At 43.7% G+C, this 27,580-nt stretch overlaps 1 protein-coding gene across 1 annotated transcript; it reads left to right on the top strand.

Moving 5' to 3' along the window:
• Positions 1 to 195: 195 nt before the first annotated feature.
• Positions 196 to 27,294, top strand: TGM4 (transglutaminase 4). The gene is made up of 14 exons (XM_065399886.1): positions 196 to 211; positions 9,180 to 9,362; positions 9,719 to 9,825; positions 10,393 to 10,522; positions 11,072 to 11,190; positions 13,022 to 13,129; positions 13,757 to 13,931; positions 14,064 to 14,202; positions 16,279 to 16,382; positions 18,943 to 19,194; positions 20,341 to 20,643; positions 22,672 to 22,841; positions 25,539 to 25,675; positions 27,153 to 27,294. Exons 1-14 carry the CDS (start codon positions 196 to 198, stop codon positions 27,292 to 27,294), a joined length of 2,085 nt encoding a protein of 694 aa, XP_065255958.1.
• Positions 27,295 to 27,580: the final 286 nt, after the last annotated feature.

Genomic DNA, 27,580 nt, shown 5'->3' with positions numbered 1-27,580 from the left:
GTGCAGTGTAAGTTGTATTAATTCTTTCAGATCAACTCCCTCTTTCCAAACACCACCCCTTGGCACTGTACATGCTGACATTTCAAAGCCAGCTACTGATAAAAAGGGGCTGGTTCCTTCTATGTGGTCAGAGGAAGGTGGCAGAAGTGACGATAGGCTTTGCCAGTACTTCAGGACACAAGACCAGAAAGGATCATGAGTCAGACAGCTGGTGAGTTTTAAAACTTTGTAAGATGTAAGACCAGTGTATGCACAGGAGTTGCTTTTTGGCAAGCTCCTCCACTAAGAACCTGATCTGAAGCCCATTGAAGTAAATAGCACTCTTTCCATTGGCTTCAGCTCCAGAAACTATTTGTAAACTATCTAGTCATTGAGTTTGTTGCTGGCAACACATCTTCATTACAGAGGGAAGGGAGCATAAGCTGATGAAGTGCAGAGAAGAGTCTGAGCTTGCTATATAGAATCATAGATTGGAAGGGACCTCGAGAGGTCATCTAGTCCAGTCCCCTGCGCTCAAGGCAGGACTAAGTATTATCTAGACCATCCCTGACAGGTGTTTGTCCAACCTTAAATATCTCCAGATATGGAGATTCCACAACCTTCCTAGGTAATTTATTCCAGTGCTTAACCACCTGACAGGAAATTTTTCCTAATGTCCAACCTAAGCCGCCCTTGCTGCAATTTAAGCCCATTGCTTCTTGTCCTATCCTCAGAGGTTAAAAACAACAATTTTTCTCTCTCCTCCTTGTAACATCCTTTTATGTACTTGAAAACTGTTAGCATGTCCCCTCTCAGTCTTCTCTTCTCCAGACTAAACAAACCCAATTTTTTCAATCTTCCCTCATAGGTCATGTTTTCTAGACCTTTAATCATTTTTATTGCTCTTCTCTGGACTTTCTCCAATTTGTCCGCATCTTTCCTGAAATGTGGCACCCAGAACTGGACACAATACTCCAGTTGAGGGCTAATCAGCGTGGAGTAGAGCGGAAGAATTATTTCTCGTATCTTGCTTACAACGTTCCTGCTAATACAGCCCAGAATGATGTGGTTTTTTTTTTTTTTTTTTTTGCAACAGCATTACACTGTTGACTCATATTTAGATTGTGATCCACTATGACCCCCAGATCCCTTTCCACAGTACTCCTTCCTAGGCAGTCATTTCCCATTTTGTATGTGTGCAACTGATTGTTCCTTCCTAAGTGGAGTACTTTGCATTTGTCCTTATTGAATTTCATCCTATTTACTTCAGACCATTTCTCCAGTTTGTCCAGATCATTTTGATGTTTAATCCTATCCTCCAAAGCACTTGCAACCCCTCCCAGCTTGGTATCATCCACAAACTTTGTAAGTGTACTGTACTCTCTGTGCCATTATCTAAATCATTGATGAAGATATTGAAAGAACCGATCCCTGTGGGACCCCACTCATTATGCCCTTCTAGCATGACTGTGAACTACTGATAACTACTCTCTGGGAATGATTTTCCAACCAGTTATGCACCCACCTTATAGTAGCTCCATCTAGGTTGTATTTCTCTAGTTTGTTTATGAGAAGGTCATGCGAGACAGTATCAAAAGCCTTACTAAAGTCAAGATATACCACATCTTCTACTTCCCCCCATCTACAAGGCTTGTTACCCTGTCAAAGAAAGCTATCAGGTTGCTTTGACACGATTTGTTTGTGAAAGAAATGGCAGGAGTGCTGTGGGACCAGCAATTCAGTAACAAACCAAAATGAAAAGTGCATGGTGGGTGTATTTGTCCCTGCCTGCTCTATGGTTTGGAAATGGTCAGTCCTACAGAGATGGAAGAAGAGAAGATATGCTGACTGTTATTTATCCCCTTATTATCTTCTAGGTATTTGCAAATTGATTGCTTAATTATTTGCTCCATTATCTTTCCAGGTACAGAAGTTAAGCTAAAGTTAAGATAAATACACTTCTTCTCCACTCCTTTTCCTGTTTACACAGGATCGGAGGGGACCAGGATTCTTTGCCAGTCTTTCTGGTCTGTGGCCCGGGTTCATATGTCTTGGAATTCCAGCCCTTTTCTCTTCAGGCTTTTCTTGACAGAATCTTTCCATCATATCCCCTCAGTCTTCCATGCCGTTCTTTCTGTCCTCTTCCTCCCGTGCTTTCTGTGCTGGTTGGTCTTCTCCCATTCGTATTATGTGTCCAAACATGTGCTCTGAAGCCTACCACAGAGAGTCCCAAGTTCATCTTCCCCCTAATTTCTTCCATGCGCACTCTGTCAACCAGCTGCTTGCCTGCCATCCTCGGTGTATTATTTTCTATTACTATCTATGTATCTTCTCTTCTTCCATCTCTGTAGGACTGACCATTTCCAAACCATAGAGCAGGCAGGGACAAATACACCCAGCATGCACTTTTCATTTCGGTTTGTTACTGAATTGCTGGTCCCACAGCACTCCTGCCATTTCTTTCACTGCTGCCCATGCCCAGTGGGTTCTTCTTTTCAGTTCTCCAGAACTCCCTCTAATGGCCCTAAGTGTACTTCCCAAGTATACAAATTCTTTCTTCTGCTTCAGCTTCTCTCCTGAAACTTCAAGGAACAGATAGAAATGCAGGTGGGTGCATATGTTTTATATCCCCTTTTCCTTGTTGATAAGTCCAGTGCAATGATGAATAGCTTGTCACTGGACTGTTTACAGTACAATGGCCCTTTGTGCCGCTTGTTATGTAAGAAACTGGGCTGCCTTACAAAATACAGATCCTGAGGTAAATCATCACCTAACAGAGTTCAAGTTGTGCTAGAGATCCCCAGGCCATGGGCAGGCTTCGGTGGGAAGTTCTTAGGGACTCTTTCATCTCTGCTGCTTTGAGCTTGGCTGCGAGAAGATGTTTGCACACAGGTCCCCATCGTAGTGGTAAATGATTGCTGTTAAATCAGGGTAGTAAATTCTACAGTCCAAATTGTAATTTGTCACCTGGCCTGACTCTAAACCATCCTACCAAAGCTTAAAGGCTGAATTCCACAACCCAGGAGCTCTCCTGAATAATCCTTACTACCACTGAAGCCAAACACACGCCCTCTACCACCCCCATTTTAAAATTAATTCTGTAATTACTAGATTTAGGAGCTGTAAGCATTAAAATGCTAGGCCTAACAGTGAGCCAGACCATGATCCCAGTCTGTGTATGGAGGGGCCCCTGCACATGTGGCTCTCCTCCCTTGTTCATGGAAGGTGGGTTCAACTGCCTCCATGGAGTCATAGAAATGTAGGACTGGAAGGGACCTCTCGAGGTGACTAGTCCATCCCCCCCCATGCTGAGGCAGGACTAACTAAACCTAGACCATCCCTGAGACGTGTTTATCCAACCTGTTCTTAAAAACCTCCAAGGATGGAAATTCCACAATCTCCCTTGGTAACCAGTTCTGGTGCGTATAGTTAGAAAGTATTTCCCAATATCTAGCCTCAATATTCCTTGCTGCAAACTAAGCCGGTTACTTCTTGTCCTTCCCTCGGTGGACATGGAGAACAATTGATCACGGTCCTGTTTATAATAAGCGTTTTCATATGTGAAAACTTATCATGTCTCCCCTGCGCCTTCTCTTCTTTAGACCATACCCACCCCACTCCACCATATATATCTGAGCCTTCTCCTTGCTTATGGTGTTGTACTACCTTACCCAAACAAGGTAGTGCACTGCTAGGCTGAGAGACTAATTTTGGGGGAACTTCCACAAGGGAAATCTCATGGAGATTTTCAACCAAAAAACCCTTTCTGTGTCTTTTGCCACATGAAGGGACAATCGCACCCAGTGTTTGGAACTGTTTGCAGCTGCCTTGAACAAAATAATGAAAAGCTAAGAAAAAAATGTATATTTCTATCTATTTAACTAACTATGCAGATGCGCACACACAGGATAGAACCATGTCACGGCTTTAGTATGCAGACAATATTTCTATATACTCTCTCTCCTTTTTCTCTTTACCGTTTTTCTCCATACATGTTATATTAAAAAACTATCTTACTAGAACATTGGAAAGTCAAGCACTCAGAAGTTAGCAAATGCCAAAATTAAGGATGCAAAAAAGATTTAAGATTTTCCAAAAGAATTCAGCATAAGGCAGACACTTAGCATAGGAACTTTCAACCTGGATGGTTTAAAGTTGGGAAAATTATAAGCAACCATAAACAAGGTGTCAGAATGGGAAGTGTTGAAAAACCTTAACTGTAAGTTGTGTAACCAGCTCTGCTTATAATTATTATTAATTGTTAGGTAATTATTATGCCTATTATTAAAACATTTACCAGGCAAAAATACACTGAGAGATAAATCTAGCTCGCAGGTATGCTATGTATGCACAAACTGAGTCAATTCAGTTAATCAAAAAATACACAAAGAACATACATAAGGTAGGAAAACACAGACTTAAAAGATTATTATAATGATGAAGTTAAAAAACCTCTGGTAACTGCAAACTAATAATATCCCAATGAACTTCAGGAAATATGATGTAAAACTATCCTATAAATAATTCACTATGTTCTATAAATAATTTTTGATTGTGACTTCTATTTAATCCACCTTTGTGACCAAATTATCAAAATTAGGTATTTTGCTTGAAAAATAAATAAAAAGGTAATTTTGAGAACAATTTTCTCTTGTCAGATGTGTAAGTATACATGCACACACAATGACATACAAGTAGCCATTTGCACATGCAATTAATCCTTTTGCACATGCTGTTGGTCTGATCCAGATGAGTCAAGCCCTAACTGTGTTAGCATCTAATGTAGTACAGCTAATACAACAGGTACTGGCTGGGCACTGGGTTTATTTCTTAGATATTGTGACTGTTTCTTGCTTCCCATGGTGCAGTTAATGTAGCTACATCTGTCCAGCCATCCTACAGGATCTTTTCTCTTTGAAATACCCCCCTGGCCTTTGACTCTGTTCTTTTTCTGCTGTCATGAGACCCTTTTAAATTCCTGGATCTTCTACACATGCATGTCACAGCCACAAGTTATGTCTGCCGTAGTCATAAGCAACCAAGATTTACACAGTACTTATAAATGAGTATTTACTGGAAGCTTAGAGTGTAAATAAAAACTGCATTGGGGCACTTAAATAGAAAGTTACCTAAGCTTTAGCCTGGCACTCCTTGGCTTGTGCTGTCACACCTTTGCAATCAAACACCAAGAAACGAAGGTAGGAGTGCCCCAAGAATAGTCATTTTAAATATGACTGTGTTAGCTTTGTTCTGCCATTGCCAGACCCCTGCGATATTTTTTTTTTTTTTTGCCTCGGGTAGCATAGTGGATTTGACTTGATACCATAGCTCTGAGCCTCCGCTGCAGCTAAGGGGCACTCATGCTGCTCAAAGGGTGGAGTACAAAGGTGCTCCTTTACCCCCTACCTGGGCACTGGAATAAATTAAGAGCAGCCTGAAAGCTGCTCTAAGTTACATTGGCTGCCAAAGGCCCCAGAAAGCTGTTATGAAAGCAGGAGACTGCTGGGGTGCAAGGATGGCCTGCCCAAACTCCCTGCACTCACTGCAGAGTAGGAGGTGGTGTAGGGGCCACTATGATGAAAGTGGCTTTCAGGCTGCTTTGCTCTGGGTGAGTGTCACAAAGCCGTCTCAGTGGAGGGAAGAATTGGGGCCCCTGAGTTGTTTCAGTAATAGAGCAATAACCATCAGGAGGAGTTTTTTAGAATGTGGCATCTATATGGTTGATTGTTTTACTAGACGTAAACCGGAATAATGCTACTAGGGTGAAATCCTGGCCCCATTAAAGTCAAGAGCAAAACTCCCCTTCACTTTAGGGATATCACCCCTAAAGTTTAAACACTGCCCCCACTCTAGTCTGACAATACATTTAGCTGAGTAACGTTTCGTCGCTCTAATGCTCCTTTTGTTTCTTGATTGGTCAGGGTGTTCCTGGGTGAAATGTTTTTCAATTGGTCATGAGCACAGATTCCCAAATGAGATTTACTAGTGGTAATACTGTAGTTTACAAGGGCCCGGTCCTGCATGGTGCTGAGTGCCTTCTGCAGTGTCCTGTGGGATGCTATTTCCCATTGCTCTGAGCTCCCAATGACATCAGCACAGTCTAATTCATTAGGAACGAAGGATACTCTGCACCTGGCAGGACTGGACCCTAAAACTCTAAATCTTAGCGGTCCAAATATGGCTTCAAAGAGACACCTGCTATTCCTATTAATTATTAGTTGGTAAGCACAAATGATGTGCTCAGGTCTGTACAAGATACAGACACAGAGACAATCCTTGCTCTAAGGAGAATACCCTTAGAAGTAAAACCCAAAGAGGACAGATCCTTGAAGCTGCGCTGTGCTAGTTAAATGCCAGTGCAGACCTTTTAGGACTTTCTGAACAGGCCTGGACATGAGTACTTTCCTCATATATAAACTGAAGTGATTACAGTATTCGCCACCTGCGATAAAACCATACTGACGGTCCACTGAGGAGATCCCTTCCGAAGAGCTTCAGAAATCTATTTTAAAGGGCTAATAATGAGGCGTCTATGCCTAAAATGTAATCAGTCTTATTTTGTTTGTGATATTTCACTATGGTACTTATTGGAGAGCAACAGGAAGAACAAACTTCCCCAGGAGTCTCAAAGATGAGCTTGATGCTGGTATGATTTATTTTAACACAGACGACGATGATTGGTATTGCTGTAGCACATACAGGTGCTGCTCAAAGAGCAAAACCCCATTGTACTAGGTGCTGTGTAGACATGCAGTGAAAAGATAATCCACACCCCAAAGAATTCATAGTCTAGGTTATGAGCTGGCACAACAGATGAATGAGACAAATTGATGTGGGGTGAGGGAGCGAATGAGGTATCAATGAAGCATTAGGAACACAGGAATTGCCAGACTGGATAAGATTCAAGATCCATCTAGTCCATAGTATCTGAGAGTGTCCAATACCAGCTGGTGCAGAGGAAGGTATAAGAACTCCGCAGTAGGCAGGTGTGGAGTAAGCTGCTCCCCCCACAGGTCTCTCACTGCTGTCTAATAGCTAGAGATTGGCTGAAGCATGAGGTTTAATATCCCGTCCAAAATTTGTTGTCAGGATGCAGTTGTCGTGCAATAAGCAGGAGACGCAGCTCAGCACCTGCCTAGCTCATGTCAGCTGGTAGCACAGAAGACTAAACTCTAGAGCAGTAAAGTTGAGTTTCCAAACCATGGCAACGTCCCCGTAAGTGACAAGGATGTAATCCAAGCTTTTGTTGACCAAGAAAATGGTTACGCAAGGCACATTGTATAGAGCTGACAGTGCTCACATCCCCCGAGAAGTAGGGTGTGCATGAGCAGCCGTGGCAAAAGTTGGCAATCCCCTTGCTCTGCTCGGTTCTGTTTTCAGTTATCACAAAAAATCCTGAACAACTAATTGTTTATTGTATTTAGAAGGGGCAGGAAGGAAGCGCATTGCAGAAACCCAGTATCCGAATGTTTTGGAGAGCAATGCGGATAAGCTACTCTCTTCTATATAGGTTCTTATATCATGCTCATCACCACTATATCTGAGCACCCTCTGGTAGCACATTAAACAATGTAGCTAACATCTGTCTCGTGTTTGCTTTATCACCCTCACCCCAGGAGGGGAAGTGTGTACCAGGGAGTGTTTTTGTTTATTTGTTTATTAATATCTATACACATGCATGTTGTTCTATGTGTAAATGAAAGAAGGTAAAGTCAAAGAAATGTGTCTTGCACTCGGAGTGCCGGTGGTGAGGTTTGGGATGGTCTTTAGTTCATATAAAAACAACAAGGAGTCCGGTGGCACTTTAAAGACTAACAGATTTATTTGGGCATAAGCTTTCGTGGGTAAAAAACCTCACTTCTTCAGATACTCCATGCATCTGAAGAAGTGGTTTTTTTACCCATGAAAGCTTATGCCCAAATAAATGTTAGACTCCTTGTTGTTTTTGTGGATACAGACTAACACGGCTACCTCCTGATACTTTAGTTCCTATAGGAGTTCATTCCACAGTCCTGGGCCAGCCCTTGAGAAAGTTCTGTCCTCCACAGATGAACTTTACCCTCGTTGTAGAGTTCCATTTTGCCAGAGGAGCAACTGGTACAAACAACACAATTGCCAACTAAACTGAACACATTTGGCATCAGACTAGAATCTAGCTATCTATTGTTCCAACCATCCCGTACCCCTCGCCACAGGGTATGAACGCTTAGCTCCTACAGGTGCAAAAATGAAGACCTCTACAAGCAGAGCTGAAGGAGCAGCACAAGCTTAATTTGTGTGGTAAAGGCCGGTGTTTTTGGAAATGAAGGTTCTGGGTACTACTCCTGATGCTGCATGTTGGCTGTTTAGATGCCGGTTATGTCATCCCTGTGCTGCAGTCCCTTTACACTGGCTGCTCTGAAGAATGCCCTTGAGATAAGGGAAGCCCCCCATGTGGCATAGCATCAGCACAGATTGTTCAATGCCAGCTACGATAGCAGGTCCCCAAACAGGGGACACGTTGGGGGCTATTCCTGAGGGAATGGAGACATGAGTGGAGTGCTTCTGTGCTCTGGCAGTTCCCACCTGCCTCAATGACTCCTTGGGGCCTTTGGCAGCCAGGCCCAAGGGAGAGCAGCCCTACATTGGCACGCAGATTGGGTAAGGAAAAAGTGGCATAAAGTTACCTTTGCCCTCCTGTTTTGGGCCCTGTGCCTAGTGCTGGTTGGGTGTAGAGATGAATGGGGCCCTTTGTGTCTATGGCTTGGCTATACTTTGCTGCCAGTGACATCTGAACTTAAGAAAACTGAAGGAATTTTAAGAATCTAATTTATTTGTATTTCGTACATTTCGTTCAGTTTGGGCACTGGGTAATCAGAGCCTGTTCTGTTTCACTGTTATTTCTAGTCACTTTCACCCTCCCTTGCACGATGTTATTGACTAGTTAACACTGAGGCGGGGGGAGTTTGGAGGCAGGATGATTGTTTGGGGTCCTAACGTGAGTCGGTCCTAAATCTCTTTAAAGGCTGTTTGCACTTAGTCATCAAACACACGTAGATGGGCTTGGGAGTTGGGTCCCACCCCACTAAGAATAGAAACTGCACTCAGTTGTTTTCGTTATTTAACAAAATAAACAGTAAAAGCAACTGGAATTTCCCCCCCACTGGAGTGTTTTAACATCAAACCGTTTCTCTTTCTCCCTCCTTGCTCACTGTTTCCAGCCAGCAGCCTGAAGACCCTTGGAGTTGATTTGCTCCAAAAGCAAAATGCCCGTCTTCATCACTCTGAGGAATATCATGAGAACACCAGTCTGATTGTGAGACGAGGGCAGGTGTTTCAGTTAAAGCTGACCTTTGACCGGGAGCTGAAAGACAATGACAAAGTGGTGGTGCAGCTCAGTGTCGGTAAGAACACAACTCTTTAGCTCTCAGAGGTATGTCTAGCAATGCAGGAGTTGCCATACTGGGGTACACTAGCCCGACCAGACGTGTATGGTATCCAGTCTCAACACTAGCCAATGCTGCTACAGAAAAGGGTGAAGGTTTGGATGCACCAGGCCAATTTTATACTACACCATCATGGTGGAGACTTAATTTCTTCCAGACCTTGGCTGGTAGCTAGATTATAGATCAAAGCATGAGAATAGGAAATAGAACTTTGTAGTCCTGACTACCATACACCTGGTCTAACCATTAGACCTTGTCATCTTATCACATGCTGATTCACACCTCCTCTGTATTTTGTATTGATCTATTTCTAGGAGAGAATCCAATGGAATCCAACGAGACCCTTTTGTCGATGAACCTGAAGTCTGGGCAGGACTCCCGGTGCTGGTGTGCCAACATCTCTAACACCAGTGGGAAGGAGGTAGACAGATCACTTGTACACATAATTCATTCAAGTGGCAAATGAAAGGACCACTCAGTGCTGCAATGGCAGAGTGGGTGCTCTGGGTATGCCAGGGCCTGAGGGCGCTGTGGAAGCAGGGACTACACTCAGCTTTGGGGAGAGCGAGAACACCTGTGTCACTCCCTAAGGCCCCCTTTGAGGCAGATGGATGCAAGGTGGAACAGAGTCAGCAGGCTTCAAGGGAAGCTGTGCCCAGCCCTTTTCTGTGCCTGGGAAAGAGTCACTGCAATATGGGAAGGGGAGTTAATTGGGAGACATGGGAGAGTACTCAGAGCTCTGAGATTGGCTTCTGCTGCCTGCTCACTAGCTTTATAGGAGAAACACCGTCCCGTTTAATTCATCGCTCTATCACTATATTTCTGACAGCTGCCTCGTCCTCATCCCCTCCATTTCTCCCTTTAGCACGCGCCACAGGCTTGACTAGATTCGTTGCTGTAAGATCGGAGAGTGTTACTTGTACCACACTTGTTCACATTGAAGAGGGGGCAATGTGATGGGTAATCGCCTGCCTTGTGCTTTGCTTAGTGCCTGGTAGCTGTGACCAGTCCGGCAGATGCAGCTGTTGGAAAATACTTCCTGAGTGTGAAAACTGGGCCTCACATTTATAACCCTGGAAACAAAGTTGTCTACGTGTTGTTCAACCCTTGGTGTGAAGGTAATAGAAATGGCCTCGTGACATGGTTACAATGACTGCTATAGGAGATTATGAGACTTTCCCTCTTTATTCTCAGTTTCTTGCTCCTCTTCTCTTTAAAACACTGACACCTAATTCTGCAAGCCATGGAACATCAGCCAATAATATTTAGCACTGATACTGGGCCTGACTGTGACTGTGAATCCCTTACTCCCATTGGTGCTCCATTATTCACACTAATGGTCCCATTTAAGCCAATGGCATCGTTTCTCTGAGTAGCGGCTTATCAATGGGAAAAAGGGGTTCACCCTCCAGTTCATTGCGAACAAGTAGGTGTTAAAAATAAAGACATTTTCTACCATTTCATAGAGAACATGGTTATTTTTCCAGGGACGGAAGAAAGTTCAGGACTTAAATCTGAACGCTGTTTAATCATTCTTCTGGAACCAGTGCTACTAACTCTAAGCTTCACTAGCTTTGTTTCAAGAACAGAAAAGACTTGTTTAGCCTTTGAAAAGTTTTCTACGAAGTGCATGAAAATCAAGTAACATGTTCATGTGTTTTCTTCAGCTGACACAGTTTTCATGCCTAATGATACTGAAAGATTGGAGTACGTTCTCAGTGACACAGGCTACATCTATGTTGGATCAATACAAAATATAGTTGGAAGACCCTGGAATTTTGGACAGGTAAAAGACAGTAATAATATGGGCATGATCACATGTACTCGCTCTCTCTCTCTCTCTCTCAACATAAGCAGGTGCTATTCCAACAAATGTGACCTTTCATTGAGACCCCAGTTCAAGGAGCTACGTAAGCACACACATATCTCAGAGGTCATGAGTACTCTTTTTCATTTCAATGCGAATACTCACATGCTTAAAGTAACACACATGATTAAAGCATTCTTGGTAGAGGGGAGGTGGCTATGGAGCCAACTTCCAGAGGATCTCAGGCAAATCCAGAGTCTAACCATCTTTAGGAAACTTTGTGAAACCTTATTCTTCAAAAAGGCCTCCCCACCGTATGAATGACACAGCACGGACACCCCTTCTACTCAACCCCCCAATACCAAGCCGCAGTCCCCCAAGACATGGTTTTAAAAGGTAAATTAATGAAATCTAAAAGATAGAAAGCAAAAACCCTAGTCCAAGCAGAGGTTTTTACCTCGAAAAGGGAGACATGCCAGAGACTCCATGAAGTCCACTAGGGACTTTGCTATTGCTGTTGATTTAACATGGTAGGCACTCAGATATTACCGTGATTGGAGACAGTATAAAACCCTAAACGATAGATTTGATTTAAAAAGTGGTTGTTATTAGTGTGATAATGATATTCAGAAAGTGTTAAGAAATAAAAGACCTGATTCTCCACGCTGTTACATCAGTGTAAGAAAGGGGAGAACTGGGCCCAAATGTTCTAAAGACCTCATCATGTAATTTACACTAGGGTGACCAGATGTCCCGATTTTATAGGGACAGTCCCGATTTTTGAGTCTTTTTTCTTATATAGGCTCCTATTACCCCCCACCCCCTGTCCCAATTTTTCACACTTGCTGTCTGGTCACCCTAATTTACACACTATACTGGTTGACCAGTGACTGAATGAGCACGGTGGGTGAACTACCCTGTAACTCATAAAGGTCACTCGCCAAGGCAGCTGTGAGATACCATTAGCAGAGAAGTGGAGGAAATCTGTATGTGTGCTATAGATAGAGAGCTTTAGCCTCTAGTGCTCTCTGGCATATTTCTTGAATTCTCTGTTCACACAAGTAATAAATAAACAAAACAAAGTTAGAGGTATGTCTGCACTGCAATAAAAGATGGACTGCATGGCTGTGGCTGGCTCAGATCAGCTGACTCAGGCTTGTGGGGCTTTGGCTGCAGCAGCTATAAAATTGTAGTGTAAACGTTTACGTTCAGGTTGGAGCCTGGGTTCTGAGACCCTGCGAGGGAGAAAGGTCTCAGAGGACTGAAGAAGAGCTCTGTGTATGCATGTCTCTCTCATTTACAGAAGTTGGTCCAATAAAAGATATTGCCCCCCCCACCTTGTCTCTCTACGGTTAGGTGGCAATATATAGATTTATTCATTCTACCTTTTACTCTCACAAGCTTTTGTTACTCACATGAGTAGTTCCACTGACTTCGGTGAGACTATTAATGTAACTAAAGACTACTCACATGAGTAAGGATTGCTGGATAAGGTCCTATATATTAATGCATGGAGACTGGTCTATGCTTGCCCCCCCACCCAGACGAGGTCCTTCCATTTCAGCCTAAGACAGAGGTATGACAGTTCTGGGGCCCTGTTCTGTAGATAACCGGTGAACTTCAGTCTCCATGGAAGTCAATCCAGTACCTTTCATGAACACTAAATTCATTTGACATCATAAGGTTTGGAGGTTAATCTGAGTCATATCGATTAGTTGCTGTAAGAAAACTCAAATAGACTTGTCAGAATCAGGCAGTTTGCATTTGGAGCAGCAAGTAAACGGGCCTTTTTTTTTCCTCTCCAAAACAGTTTGAGGAAGACGTCTTGGACTCCTGTATGTATCTCCTGGACAAAAGTAAACTCAAGCAAAAAGTTAGAAAAGATCCTGTGATTGTGTCCAGAGCCATGTCTGCCTTGGTGAGTCTCTCTGAGAAGTGACTTGCCATTGACTCATTTCTTTTTGTTTTGCTGCTACAAATCAGTTTGTCCCAACCTTCCTCCTGTTTGTCTGTCTCAATCTCTTCTGCGCCCCTGGCATTTAGAAAACCATGACAGGCCTAATTTGAAATGGATTTTGCTTATAACTCACATGGAGGAGGGTCTGAAGAAACTGGCAGAGGGAAAAGGTAGCTGCAATGTAGCATCCCCACATTATCTAGCCAGTCCTTTCTGATGCATGGCTGCTATGCTGAAGTTGTACTCTCTGCAGGGCAAGAATCAGGAGAACAGCTGTTGTACATGGTATGTTCCCCATTCAGTGCACTAGAAGAACTTATGATGCAAAATGCATGCTGAGTTACAGCTCCTCTGAGCAGCAGTTACACCTCCCCTCTGGATGTCTGAGCCTTACAGGAAGAACATGGGCAGCTGGCTGAGGGAAGCCAGCTAATGATAGCAAGACAGCCTTGCTAACTGTCATAGTTACAGTGGCAGTGGGTGCCCTGTGCCCAGAGGAAGTGCAGGCACAGAAGAGATCTCCGTGACAAGTCTGAGTTCCACTGGGTCTCTTGCTTGACTTTGTTTTCTCTGTTCTCTGTGTCTGAGGTTAATTCCCATGATGACTCAGGAGTCCTTTTTGGGAACTGGTCAGGAACCTATACTGGCGGAACCTCCCCCATGGCCTGGACAGGAAGTGCTCCAATTTTGCAGAAATACTACAAAACAAAAAAACCCATCTGCTTTGGTCAGTGCTGGGTTTTCTCTGGAGTTCTTACTACAGGTAAAATACGGTGCCATCCATCTTTCCTGATACACCAAACACTGGGGAGAGATTCCTCCACACAGTGCAGCTGGTGGTGGGGAACTTTCCAAACAGCTTTTCCCAGTGAGGTTTCGTTCATCTATATTTCAGCCATGCGCTGCCTGGGGATTCCAGCCAGAAGTGTGACTAACTTCGCCTCGGCTCATGATACTGAGGAAAATCTGAAAGTTGACATCTACCTGAATGAAAAAGGCGAAAAACTGGATGACATGACATCAGACTCTGTCTGGTAACTCTAAAGAATGCTAGATAATTCCTGTACTCCTGAAGCTTTCCTGTAGAACTTTCATTTGTATTTCTAAGCACCAGGAGGTTTTTCTTTTAGGACTTCTCTATTATTTTGATTTTGCCGCTGAACAATAAGAGGTAGCTTGAATATTTTCTATAGGCATTTCCCTGTTAGACCTGCATCTGAGAGGAATAGACAGTTTGGGCTCTAGCAGGGTTTGTGTTATAGCCTTAGCTGCAGCTGTAGTTAAGGATTCCCAAACTGTTCCATTCTAAGCTCTTGTTTTGACCTGCTCATATCTTTCTGTCCTATCCGGCTGAAATTTTGCATGCTTGGTCTCTTTCTGAAGTTGAATTTTCCTGCAAACCACATGGAAAAGTGTTTCAGCCATCTTTGTGGGTGAAGAAAATGAAAAAAATGCCTTTTTTTTCATTATGAAAAAAAACCTTACGTATTACTTAGTTCTAGTGTCTCATAGACTCATAGACTTTAAGGTCAGAAGGGACCATTATGATCATCTAGTCTGACCTCCTGCACAACGCAAGCCACAGAATCTCACCCACGCACTCCTGTAACAAACCCCTAACCTATATCTGAGTTATTGAAGTCCTCAGATCGTGGTTTAAAGACCTCAAGGTGCAGATACTCCTCCAGCAAGTGACCCATGCCCCACACTGCAGAGGAAGGTGAAAACCCCCCAGGGCTTCTGCCAATCTGCCCTGGAGGAAAATTCCTTCCTGACCCCAAATATGGCGATCAGCTAAACCCTGAGCATGTGGGCAAGACTCACCAGCCAGCACCCAGGAAAGAATTCTCTGTAGTAACTCAGATCCCACCCCATCTAACATCCCATCCCAGACCATTGGGCATATTTACCTGCTAATAATCAAAGATCAATTAATTGCCAAAATTAGGCTATCCCATCATACCATCCCCTCCATAAACTTATCAAGCTTAGTCTTGAAGCCAGATATGTCTTTTGCCCCCACTACATGATTGGTGCTTGACATGTGTCATGGAAACAACCCTTGGACCAGAGAAGTGTTTCCAAGTGACCTGATGCAATTTGTGGTTGACTTGGCCACATGAGCCTTTGAAAATCATACTTTGCCCATGAGCAGTAAGGGCCTAATCCAGTGCTCTTTTAACTCAATGGAAGACTTTTATGGCCTACAGTGGACATTGGATCAGGTCGTACATTTTTAAAAATAACATTAAGGGTCTTTTTAGCAACGATCACATAATGGTCTGAGCAAAGGTGGATGGTGCTGTGTGTGCATCAAAAGCCTAGCTGATTTATAGTGAATGAGGCAGGTCATGTTTAGGAGCCCAGCTTCATTCTGGGCCCGATCCAAAGCCTATTGACGTCAATAGTAAGATTCCCATTAACCAAAGCCAGCAGGCTTTGGACGAGGGTCTCACTCTGCACAGGTGCATGTCCCTGTTCCTTCTCCCCAAATAAAGGGCCAGACTGTGGCCCCCTTGTTCAGGCTGAGTAGCACGTGGCTCCCCAACTAGTCTCATTGCCACCCAGGAGCGCCGCCAGCTTTACTGCCGCCGTAGGCGGCGGAAGGTCCCGCCCTGAAATGCCGCCCCCCACAGAGGCGGCGGAAGGTCCCGCCGCTGGAATACCGCCGGGGTCGCCGCCCCCCAAATTGTAGCGCCCTAGGCGACCGCCTAGGTCGCCTAATGGGTTGCGCCGGCCCTGTTGCCCCCAGTGGTAAAGCTGCAGTGTAAACTACCAGTCAGTGTGAGTAAGGAGATCACAATCTGACCCAATCTGACCCAATCCGACAATTAAAGACAGAAAGAGGTAAGACTGCTGCAGTGGTTTACAGCTCTCTTCTCACAACGTGCAAAGGACGTAATGCATGGAAAATACAGATTTCCTCCCCCCATTCTTTAAAAAAGTATATCTGCTGTAAAAATGAGTCAGTGTACCAAACTGAGCCCACTTCTTCCTCTGGGGGATCAATATGATCACTCAGCTCTTTGGGTCCATGAGGCTGAACATGCATATTAAATTGCAGGGTGCAAATAATTTTGTTTTTAACTTTGCAACCTAATTGCTTGTAGGAATTTTCACGTGTGGAATGATGTGTGGATGAAAAGGCCAGACTTGCCCCAGGGTTTTGATGGTTGGCAGGCAGTTGATGCCACCCCACAGGAGATAAGTCAAGGTAGGATTTACAAACAAAGAGACTCTATTGTGATTTGGGAGGCAGGAGGGGATATTCTACAAGGAAAATTTTTCAGCAAAGCACTTAAACACTTTAAGCACTTGACTAATCCAATTCATGTCAAACCTGAGTGAAGTGAGTTGCCCAAGTTCACACAGGGGTAGAGCTGAGAATAGAAGTTAGATCTCCTGGTTCCCAGCCCTATGCTCTGACCTCTTAAATGAAAGTCCTTTGGTCTCACTGCTGGTGCCGTGGATATAAATGTTATGGCATTTTTGCAAGCAGAAAATCAAACCTTTGATGGCACTAGGAAATGAAAATGGTTTAAGGGGTTGGAGCATGGGCTCCTGATCTGGGTTCTGTTCTCATCTCTGCCCTGATTTACTGGGTGACCTTGGGCAAGTCATTTTGCCTCTCTGGGCCTCAGTTTACCCATTACTGAACAGGAGATGATAGTTACCTGCCTAAAAGAGTGTTGTGAAGACTAATTGATTAATGTTAGCAAAGCATTTTGATGTCCTCAGATTACAAGCACTACAGAAAGGCAAAGCACTCTTTTTATTTTACAGTAAATTCTGTTGACACACTTTTTTCAACCTGTACCTTTTTGGGTCAGTTTCCAACATCCATCAGTATACATCTCTAGATCCTACCGATAAAGCAGGTTTCAAAGGGTTGGCCTGTGCATTAGCCCCTGTTACCGATGCTATTTAATATGCTGTCCCTTGCCATTTCGGGTTTGGGAACAGAGTAGTCAGCAACTGTATAATTGTAGCAGGAGTCAGAAGAGGTGAAATAAAGAAGGCCTAGAAATATCATTGCAAACTGAAATATGCTGAACTCCAGCACATGCAGCTAGATACAAAGGGCCTGATCCTGCAGTGCTGCGTGGTGCTGAGCCCTGTCAACTCTCGTTATAGTCAATGGGAATTGAGGGTGCTCAGGAAGCGCCGTGATATTGGGCTTCGGAAATCTTTTGCTGCTTTGTAAAACCTGCTTAGAAATTGCATGTCTGCAGCTGGTTTCATAGGGGAGAATGTGGTAGGATTCCTAGCAGCATCAGCTGGGCTGGGGATGGCAATCAGGGCTACCAACAGTGAACATACAAAGAGTGGGATTATTTATCAGATCTCTCCTACTCCAGAGTAAGGAGGAGGCTGGAGGGAGATGGCATCTAACGAAGCACTAGGGGATTGCAGAGTGAGGGAAGGGGACAGAGTGTAATGAATAATAGGAAGTTTAAACTGGGACAAGGCCCTTAGTGCACTGAACCTGAATGGTTCTTATGGGGAATTGTTCCCAGTGTCTTGAGAAAAAATAAGTTCCTTACAAAATCAACAATCAGATTTCAAATAACAATAAAACACTTATATGGTGCTTTTCATCAGTAGATTTCAACTGATTTACAAAGGAAGTCAGTATCATTATCCCTCTTTTACATATGGGGAAACTGAGGCATAGAGCTGTGCTTTGTCCAAGGTCACCCAGCAGGTCAGTGGCAAAGCTGGGAATAGAATTCAGGACTCCTGAGTCTCAGTCCAGTAGCCCATACTTCAGGGGCCTTATCTGACCCACAATCCCTTTTCCATCCCCACTCTGCATTGCGAATGGGCTGAAAGGAAGAGAAATCCCACTCCTTTAATCCTAAAACAGCTGAGGGAAGGGTGTCACTCCTTTGAACCTATGGAGGGAAACCCCATGTGGTTAGGGCTTCATAGGCTTCAGGAAGGTGGACAGAGATTGCATCGTCATGGAACAGTTTCTCTACCTGGTGTTCTTGCAAACTCCATGGCAGTTAATCATAACATTCTCACACTGCTTTCTTTTGTGGGACGGGTTATGGTAGAGGAGGAGGCAGGTGCTGTGCTGCTAGCCAGGAGGCCCAGGGAGTAGCATCAAGGTCCCAATACCTTCTGAGCCATGGGATTTCTGCAAAGGCTTCACAACAGGAGGACCATGATTTCCTCTCCCCAACCGGACAGTGAGTCAGAAACCACAAATTGCAGCTTCTCAGGTTTCCCATGTAATGTTGCCCTTTCTGTAGGGTTTCCCTGGGAAGGTATTACTGGCCCTGGTTCTATACATCTGTAAATGACAGGAAGTATTGTCAAATAGGGTAGTAGTATCCTATATTACAGATGGGGAACTGGGGTACAGAGGGTTAAAGGGCCTTACCCAAGATCACACAGCAGATCAATGGCACGACCGGGAGTTGAACCCAGAGTTCCAGAGTCCAACTCCCTGAATCACAAGACTGTCTCTTTCTCATTCTGTGTTTCTTCAAGAGAGTAAAATATATAGAAGTTCTTACAGGCCACTCTGAGCTTTGCACCTTTGATACAAGTCACATTTCATCGTGTAAAAAATCTGCTACTTAAAGGAGCGAAAAAGTTTTGGGCTCGGAACTAGTGTGGAGGAGTATTTATTGCCAGGTTCCGTTACCATGGGGGTGGGCCACTGCTGTGGGAGGTCAGGGATATTATGTGTATGTGGTGATTGAGGAAAATGGAGCCTCACTTAATACATGTGAAAAGCAAGTAACATTCAACATACTCTTTAGGTGTTTACCAGTGCGGCCCTTGTCCACTCAAAGCCATCAGAAGTGGAGAAGTCTATTTGCTGTACGACTCCAAGTTTGTGTTTGCTGAAGTGAATGCCGACAGGGTCTTCTGGCAAGTGAAGAACGTGAATGGCAAACAGAAACTTGTCAAACTGCGTGAGGAGACCAAGGCCATTGGGAAGAGCATCAGCACCAAAGCTGTTGGGAAGACCACAAGGGAAGACATTACGACACAGTACAAATTCCCAGAAGGTGACCGGTTGAGATCTTTCCAGCATCCTGTAGAAGATAAGATGAGACTGCTGGTCATGTGATTTTCTGCAGACACCAGAGTAGTCACATGCTTTATCAGTGTGGAAATCCGATCGGCTGCTTTAGTAATGCACATTTAAAGTGTACTACTCAGCAAAATACATTCAGAAACAGCGAGGGAATCAGGAAAATTCGCGTATGAGTATCTTTGTGTCCGCAGTGACACCTGCTGGCTGTTTTCTAGTAAGAAGTTGTAGCAAGCATGCTATTAACAAGAGAAGTAGGCCCAATAGATTCAGCAGTTCTGCTTGATCCAAAACTGCTCCATTTCTTATCTTCTTCTATCAACAAATTATATCATATTTCAAGAAGCAGCTCCTTCCCCCGCCCCCCTTACCACATACCCAAAACTTGCTATGTTAAGCAATGTGACTATTAAAACATCTCATTTGAGGAACAGCCAAATTGGGAAATCAGAGGAACATTGCAGAAAGGCATTTAAGTTAGACTCTGCATTTGATCCTTCTTCTCACCAGTCTTCCAATATAGATATTTTAGATAAGTTTACTTCTCCTCAGCTCTTGCAGTCTTAGGTCTTTGTGCTAGCCCATTCTTGTGAACAGAAGCCTGGGATCTCTGAACCTGCTTCACGCTCCATTCTGTATGTACAAAGTTCTATGGAACACTTTTAGTGTAGCTTTTGGCCACCACATATATTGATATTGACTCCCAGTCATCCTCCTTCACCCTTGAGTTGTGTAAACCTGGTGGCCTAAGTTTTCAAAAAAGAGTAGTGTGGTTTGGGTGCCCAACTTGAGAGACTGATTTTCAGGAAGTGCTGAGCACCTGCCTTCTAAAGATCAGGGTCCTCTGAAGTGTCTCAAATTGACAACCCACAAAATTACTGGTCACTTCTGAAAATCTGGCCTGGTGTGTTCACCTACTGTTTAGATCCTATGGTAGAGTAAAATCCCTAGAGATATATAGACTAGTTTAAACATGCAGTGCTCAGTGCTGGGAAGCATGTCTTGCTATGTCTATATTTTAGCAGAAGGATAAACAGAAAAATTGGACCAGATTGAGGAAACTACAGTGCACATTATTTATTATGACTTTAGCTTTGCTTTTCCTTTTCTTGGTATTCAGGCTCTCCAGAGGAAAGGAAAGCTGTGGAAAAGGCTTGCTCCTATCTGAACTCTTCAAATTTGGCAGTTTGTGAGAGCAAAACTCCTCTTCCACCCCTCCAGGCTGGGATCCAACTGGACGTAGAGGGCGAAAAAGTTTTATGGCTGGGCAATCCCATTAATCTGAACATCATGGTACAAAACAGTTCTGCTGGTGCATGGACGATCAATCTCGTTGCCTCTTGCCAACTGCAGTCCTACACCGGGAAAGTAGAGGCCAATCTTGGATCCATCAAACAGACTGTCCAGACCGAAGGCAAACCTGGTGGGTCCATGAATCTGTCCTATCCCATGTGCCTTCTCTTATGATACTGCAATGTGTCTTCAAGAGAGCTAGTGTGGAATGACTGTGAATCAACACAGGTGTATGACCTGTGGTCTGACGATGCTTATGGCATAGCAAAGAGGGATTTGTGCAGGGGAGTCTATATAATTATCATTATCATTATTTATTTCTTCTGTGGTAGTGCGTAGGAGCCCCAGTCAAGGATCAGAACCCCATTATGCTAGGTTCTGTACAAACACAGAACAAAGAAAGACATTCCCAAAGAGTTTATAATCTGAAACATTTGCATTTAATTTGATGGCCTTTTGGTTGCCTGAGTGAAATAAGTTTGCTAACTTCAGTCCAGTTTCCAGTGGATGAGTGTCAACAGCACTAAAACCAACACACCAATTTGCAGATTTTGGCAGCTAAAATTGGTTGGATTATTGGTGGTGAGATAGTTGGGGATTGTGAATTTAAACCCATTTGTGTTGTTTCTATTTCTAAATTGTTGATGAACTGATTCAGGGCTTCTGCAAATGTATTCATTCTTGGCTGTTATTTGCAGAATAGTTTACACAAACTAATTTCAGACGATGGGCTGCCCCATAACTGTTATTCATTGTGTGTCACTGGGGGTCACGTGAGAGTATTTCCAATCCCTGACTAGATGACTGAAATTTTTTAAAACAGGAGACTAATGAATGACAAATAATTAACAGCAAATAATGCACTTGTAGTAAGAGTCTTCAGAGGAATAGTCATTCAGGCTAAAATACATTCAATTCTGGAGATTCATGAGTGTTATTACATATATCAAATGGCCATCTGAATACACAGAATGTATGTGATAGGACACTAGCTCTACCATTTGGGGGGGTGGAGGTCTGCTACATAGGTTGGCACTTTAAAGGCGAGGACAGGAAATATAAAGAAGATTAGTTGGACGGAGGTTTTGTGGCTAGATAGAATTCAGTCTCCTGCAAGTCAAGTCTGGGTGCTTTTCACAAGCACTAAGGAAGTTTTCCAGAAAATTAGGAATAAAATGCGAAGTTAAGAAGAGGAGAGAATTTACATAATCACAATCAATACCTTATGTCCTGTGCCTCTGGCAAAGAAGTGGAAGTATCCCAAATGCATCTATGCATTTCATACGTCCAAATGCACTTAGGCACTTTACAATCCATCCTATCAAACTACTTCTGAATCAAGGAAACACACTATAACTAATAAGTGCTGAGCCCTGCTGCCAAGAGAGTTACATATGGGACAGAATCTTCCCTTGTCAATCAAATATTGTTCACTTGAACTTTTCTCCCAGAGGGTCTTCATGTCCCTGGTTTTCACACATATAGGCCCCATCATTACTGTGCGGAGGCCTGGGTGGGACTTTCTTTGGAGTTCCATTCCTCAATCCTAACCATGGCTTGCTTAGTAACAGCAGCCACACCCTTTTCTGTGAGTTTCAGCCCACGGCCTCTGCAGATAATTCACCTTCTTCCCATATTGGAACTAGGGATGTAAAAGTTTAACCAGTTAATGGATAAGCATCAGTCTTATCTGTTTCGGTTAATGATTAAACTCTGCTGCTGCCTGAGCCCAGGACTCCGTTGCTGCCCCGGGGGCGGCAGCCAGGAGAAACCCTGGGCGCGGGGGTGGGCAGCGGAGTCCCCGGGCACTGGGGCCAGTGGTGAGGGCCAGCAGCCAGGATCCCCCGCAGCAGGGGCTGGCAGTGGAGCCCCATGTAAAACGTGGGGATCCTGCAGCACCCCCCACACCCATAGTTCCCCAGTTACACGGTTACTTTTTTTAACCGTTATTTACATCCCTAGTTGGAACCACGTTAAACCAGAAGCAAAACAGTCACCATTTATTGGTCCATAATTAAAGCTGTGCAGCACATTAAGTCTATGTAGAATAGATATCACCAAACATTTTCATGAAGATCAACTGACTTTCTGCTTCAACCTTCTGTTGTGTACAGAATATGCTGCATTAACATCTTTTTTCCCCCTGTTGTTTGTCCAGTTATTCAGCTCCCTCTGAATATAGCAGCTGATGCTTATATGAAGACTATAACATCTGTGGAGGATGAACTTCTCATCAAAGTCAATATTATTGCTGAGATTCAGGAAACTAATGAAAAGCTCACTGATGAGCTAATACTAACATTCCAATATCCCCCTCTCAAGATAGAGGTAAGAATTTAAATGACGGATGAAGCTGTGCATAGATACCCTGGTGATGGGTGTTATACAAATGCCTATGGATGGATGGCTAGGTAAAGAAGTTAGCTAGAATTGTGACTAGAAAGGCTAGTGAGAACTGAGCATCTGGATATTTTCCAAAATAAGGACATGGAGCCCTGCTTCCAGATAAATGTAGGTGCCCCGAACTACCTCAACCTAACATCGCAGCCAAGATTTTCAAAAATTGGAACCTGAAACTGTGCTCCTCAATCTATATTTAGATACCCAAATAAGTGGCTTGATTTTCAAATGTGCTGAGCACTCAACACTCCTATGATGGGAGAGCTGCTGGGAGCTCAGCTGTTTTGAAAACCAGGCCTCTTGTTATAGGGCTAAATACCAGAGTGAGGAGCCTGACTTTCAGCTCCTCTTGTTACAAAGGTGGCTGCAGTGTTTGACTGGGCACTGCTGTGGCATTTTAAAGATGTCATAAAGATGGACTTTAAATCCCTTGGCACAGTCCCTCACAAAATCCTGGCTGAAAGATGAGTTCCAGTTGGTATAACTCTGTGTACATTCATGTCCATTGAAAACTGCCTCAGAGGCTACTGAGAAACAGATATGTACCAAGGTAGGCCAGTGGGTGCCGTAGGGATCAGGGCTAGGCAAGATTTCATTCAGCATTTTTATTAATGATCCAAATAACATATTCACTCAATGTTATTGTAGACTAAAGGCCAAATCCTTCTCTGGCTTGTGCTACAAAGGCGAGCCAGGATTCTGGGAGAGACATCTCTCTCTGTAGTTAATGCTGCTGGCCAGGGTGGTATTACACTGGTGGGCCTGAGGATTGTGAGGGAAGAGAATGTTTTAATGCACCTATGAAAAGGAACAGCTACGTGTGCTGACTGCAGCTTACATCCTCACTGGCCTGTGGACTCCTAAAATACATAAGTCAGCACTGTAGATGGACATCCTCCTCCCTTAGCAATCTCACATCTTAGGGAGAGATCCTAGATCCTACCCTGTGCTTGCATGAAAGTAAGGGGCTATATCAGCCCTCTTTCTCCCCTAGTCCATCAGTGCAGCACAAGACAAGTACAGCAAAAAAAAAAAAAAAGAGAGAAGATGATGATGTTAGAAATAATACACCTTGACAGAGAGATGTTTGAAGCAGGGACAGGAAATACAATAGGTATTTACATCCTGATAAAATGCAAACGGATAGAACCGGGGAATAGTTATCCAAAATATAGCTATCTGATAAAGGGTAAATAGTCCCAGAGCCCTAATATTTCACCTGATCCACATGAAGGAAGGGATTTTTTAAACAGGATTTTGATGCTATTCAATGGAATTAACCCTGCAGGGTAGAAAATGCAATCCAGGATAGACTGAATTTCAAGGCCTCAAAACTTAATTGGAAAGCACTAATGGGGGAAAAAAACCTATTTTAGGATTATATAGGACCACAAATTAGATGGAAGTTTGAAATGCAGGAAAAAAAAAAAAAAAGGGGGCAGCCAGTGCTTTGGTTCTCTAGGGCATATAAAATAACACCAAATATAGGCTAGAATCACAGAGGCTTCACCTCAGACAAAAGGGAGGTGATAGTCTCACTCTGCCCAGGACTGGTGAGACCACACCAAGAATGCTATGATTATTTCTAGGTAGAGATGAGCCAAGAGTCCACAGGCCTTCAAAATCTGGACCTGGAACTGCAGCCTAGACAAACCCTCCAGCCCAGGGCTGTTTAGACTTTGAGTTCTGGTTTGGCCATTATCAAGATGGAGGGTAATCATAAAATGAAAATCTAGCTTCAGGGTATGTCTATACTTGAAACACTACAGTGGCGCAGCTGTGCCACGCTAAGTCTTCAGCGTAGACACAACCTATAGATAATCCCCTTTTCTGAGAGGCAATAGCCTCTTCCATCGACCTAGCACTGTCTACATTAGGGGTTAGGGCAGTATAGCTATGTCTCATAGGGATATAGATTTTTCACAGCCCTGAGAGAGGTAGCTATACCAATGTAAGTCCCTAGGGTAGACCAGGCCTGAGATTCCAAAGTCTGGGGGTGTTCAAACTGGGAGGTTTGGTTTGGGCCCATTTCTATCTCTGGGCTCCTTATTCCCCAAAAAGATGTTAACAAATTGGAGAGAATTCAAAGGCCAAATAAATAGAATAACCGGAGAGAATGACCTCAGAGGAAAAATTAAAAGAGCAGACTATTTTGTCTGAATGACAGGTAGGATGGTCATGAGAATCAGCTACCTGTATATAAACACTGAGGAGTGGGAGGAGCACATGCGGCAATAATGAAGGGGCATGGAATGAAACTGAGCAAATTAAATGTTGGGTTGAATATTAAAGTCTGTTTCCTGTCAGTGAAATCTATTAGATGGTAGACTCCCAAGGAAAGTGGTGAAAACTACATTATTTGAGTCATTTAAAATTGGAGCGTACAAAGCCCTGGAGAATCTATGTGGAAAACAGCTCTGTCTTGGCAGGGAAATGGACCAGATGACTAACATCTCTGGTTTCGGTTAACTCTCTGACCTCAGCTGTTTGTCTTTTTGACTAAGGCATGACTTTCTCATGGTCAGTCTCTCTTTTAATGCAATCTGCCATAAACACCTCCTATTCTGCTTTTTAATAAGAGGATGCACCTAATCTGTGCCTCTGTAATCCTTCTTTATTTTGCAGATGCCAGAAACTGCAAAGATTAATGAAGATTTTACCTGCTCCTTTATCTTCAAAAATACCTTGTCTATTCCCTTGGAAAAATGCAAATTGCATGTAGAAGGACTGGGCATTTTTAAAATGGAAACGATTGATCAAGGGTGAGATTACACTTAAGATAATTATGGTACTTTGCATTAGATTAATGTACAACTTCTGCTGTCTGTAGAAATTTGTACACTTTTTAAAAGCAATTAGGTACATCCAATAATATGTCCCATTGCCTTTATAAAGTCTATTGTCCCTAGTCAGACCTGATGCAAGCAGGTGCAATGCCACACAGTATATGTCTCTGTGTAGCAGCCCATCTAACCTTGGTTTATTCAACATATACAGCTAAAGAATTGACTTTCTTTGCCTTTTCCTTTCAATGACTTTAGCCTTATAAGAGGGTGGGATGGTCTACCAAGGAAAGTGGAGGAAGCCCCATCCCTGGAGACAGTGAAAAGAAACCTAGGGCTAAATACACAGGACACTTAGGCGTTGGCATGCCGGACTTCAAGGCAGCCTGTTGCCTGATGGAATCCACAGCCCCGAGATAGGCACCCAGGCTCCCAGCATACAATGCATGAGGAGAGTTAGGTGCCTAAGAAGGGGATTCACAGAAGCCAGCACACTGAGTGGAGAACTACCTAAGTGAACAAGTAGGAAATGCTGAGGCTAAGTCCCACCCCTCTCAGGGTGCTCAGCGCTTAAGTCCAGGCCGGAGGACGCATCCTCTCCTGGAGTTAGGTGCCTACGCCAGGTCAGCTGAGTAGGTAGCCTGTGGCCTTGCAGCCAAAACCCAGAATACCCAAAATCAAAACCCATTATAGCTGATAGCCTACTGGTGGGAAACCTAAGTTCAAGTCCCTGCTCCAAATCAGGCGGGGAATTTGAAAACAGGCCTCCCACATCCCAGGTAAGTGCTCTAATCACAGGGAAGGTGATATGCCCCAGTCTGGAAAATTCCCCATCTGTTCGCCCCAGCAGTCCATTGTAAGGATTTAGACATGCTCTAGGAACACCTAATGGATCAGTCACTGAAGGCAAGATAGGTGGGGAAATGCCTATTCTGAGAATCCTGCTGGGACCTAGGTGTGAAGGAGGGTGCTGAGCAGGTTGGGGCACCAGGAGTTAGGCAGTTTTGTGCATGCGTACCTGCAGAAATTTAGGCAGTAGTGTTAGGTAGAGCTCAGCGGTGCCTAGGGTGACCAGACAGCAAGTGTGAAAAATTGGGACGGGGGTGGGGGTAATAGGAGCCTATATAAGAAAAAGACCCAAAAATCGGGACTGTCCCTATAAAATCAGGGCATCTGGTCACCCTAGCGGTGCCTGAATGTTGTCCTTTGGTGCCTAACAGCCACTTTAGGTGCCTAAGTCCCTTAGTGGATCTAGTCCCTAACCACCAATTGGCTCATTAATTCATTCCCCACCCACCCCATTAGAATTTTTGTTTTACTTTACATTCAGGCTGCGGGAAATATCAGCTCTATGTTGACTACGAAAGCTATATTTCATTCGCAAAGAAACCGTTAGAAAGGAATGAATACATATAGCATTGTGTTAGTAACTCTCTTTTTTCCCTCTTCTTCTTAGGGACATAATGCCTGGTAGGATCATTAAATCCCAAATAATATGTGCTCCAAATAAAACAGGAGAGAAAAAAATTGTAGCCAAACTGACCTCTAACCAAGTCAAAGGAATATCTGGGGAAAAGACGATTACCATCACCGCCTAGGGGAATTACTGAATATCTTAACAGGGTGTCAGTCTTGGTCTTGCTGAATATGTACTAGAGATGGATGTCACTGGCACTTCCTGTCTCCTTGATTAGTGGATTATAGGCTATAATAGGAGATAAGATAATGTAAGTGGCTTAAGGGCACAGTTGCTTTGATTCTAGTTAATGGGGATTTAATAAAGATTGTTAAAATCTACTCTCACATGTATTAATTTGTCAGTTTATGATGATTAAGGACTTGTTTTGAGAAAGTGGGAATGGTTAGACTGTGGCTCACGCTGAG

Source organism: Emys orbicularis, chromosome 2, assembly GCF_028017835.1.
Source record: "Emys orbicularis isolate rEmyOrb1 chromosome 2, rEmyOrb1.hap1, whole genome shotgun sequence".
NCBI lineage: Eukaryota > Metazoa > Chordata > Testudines > Emydidae > Emys > Emys orbicularis.
Note: the sequence above shows the minus strand (reverse complement) of the source record. Positions and strands in the feature narration are given on the sequence as shown.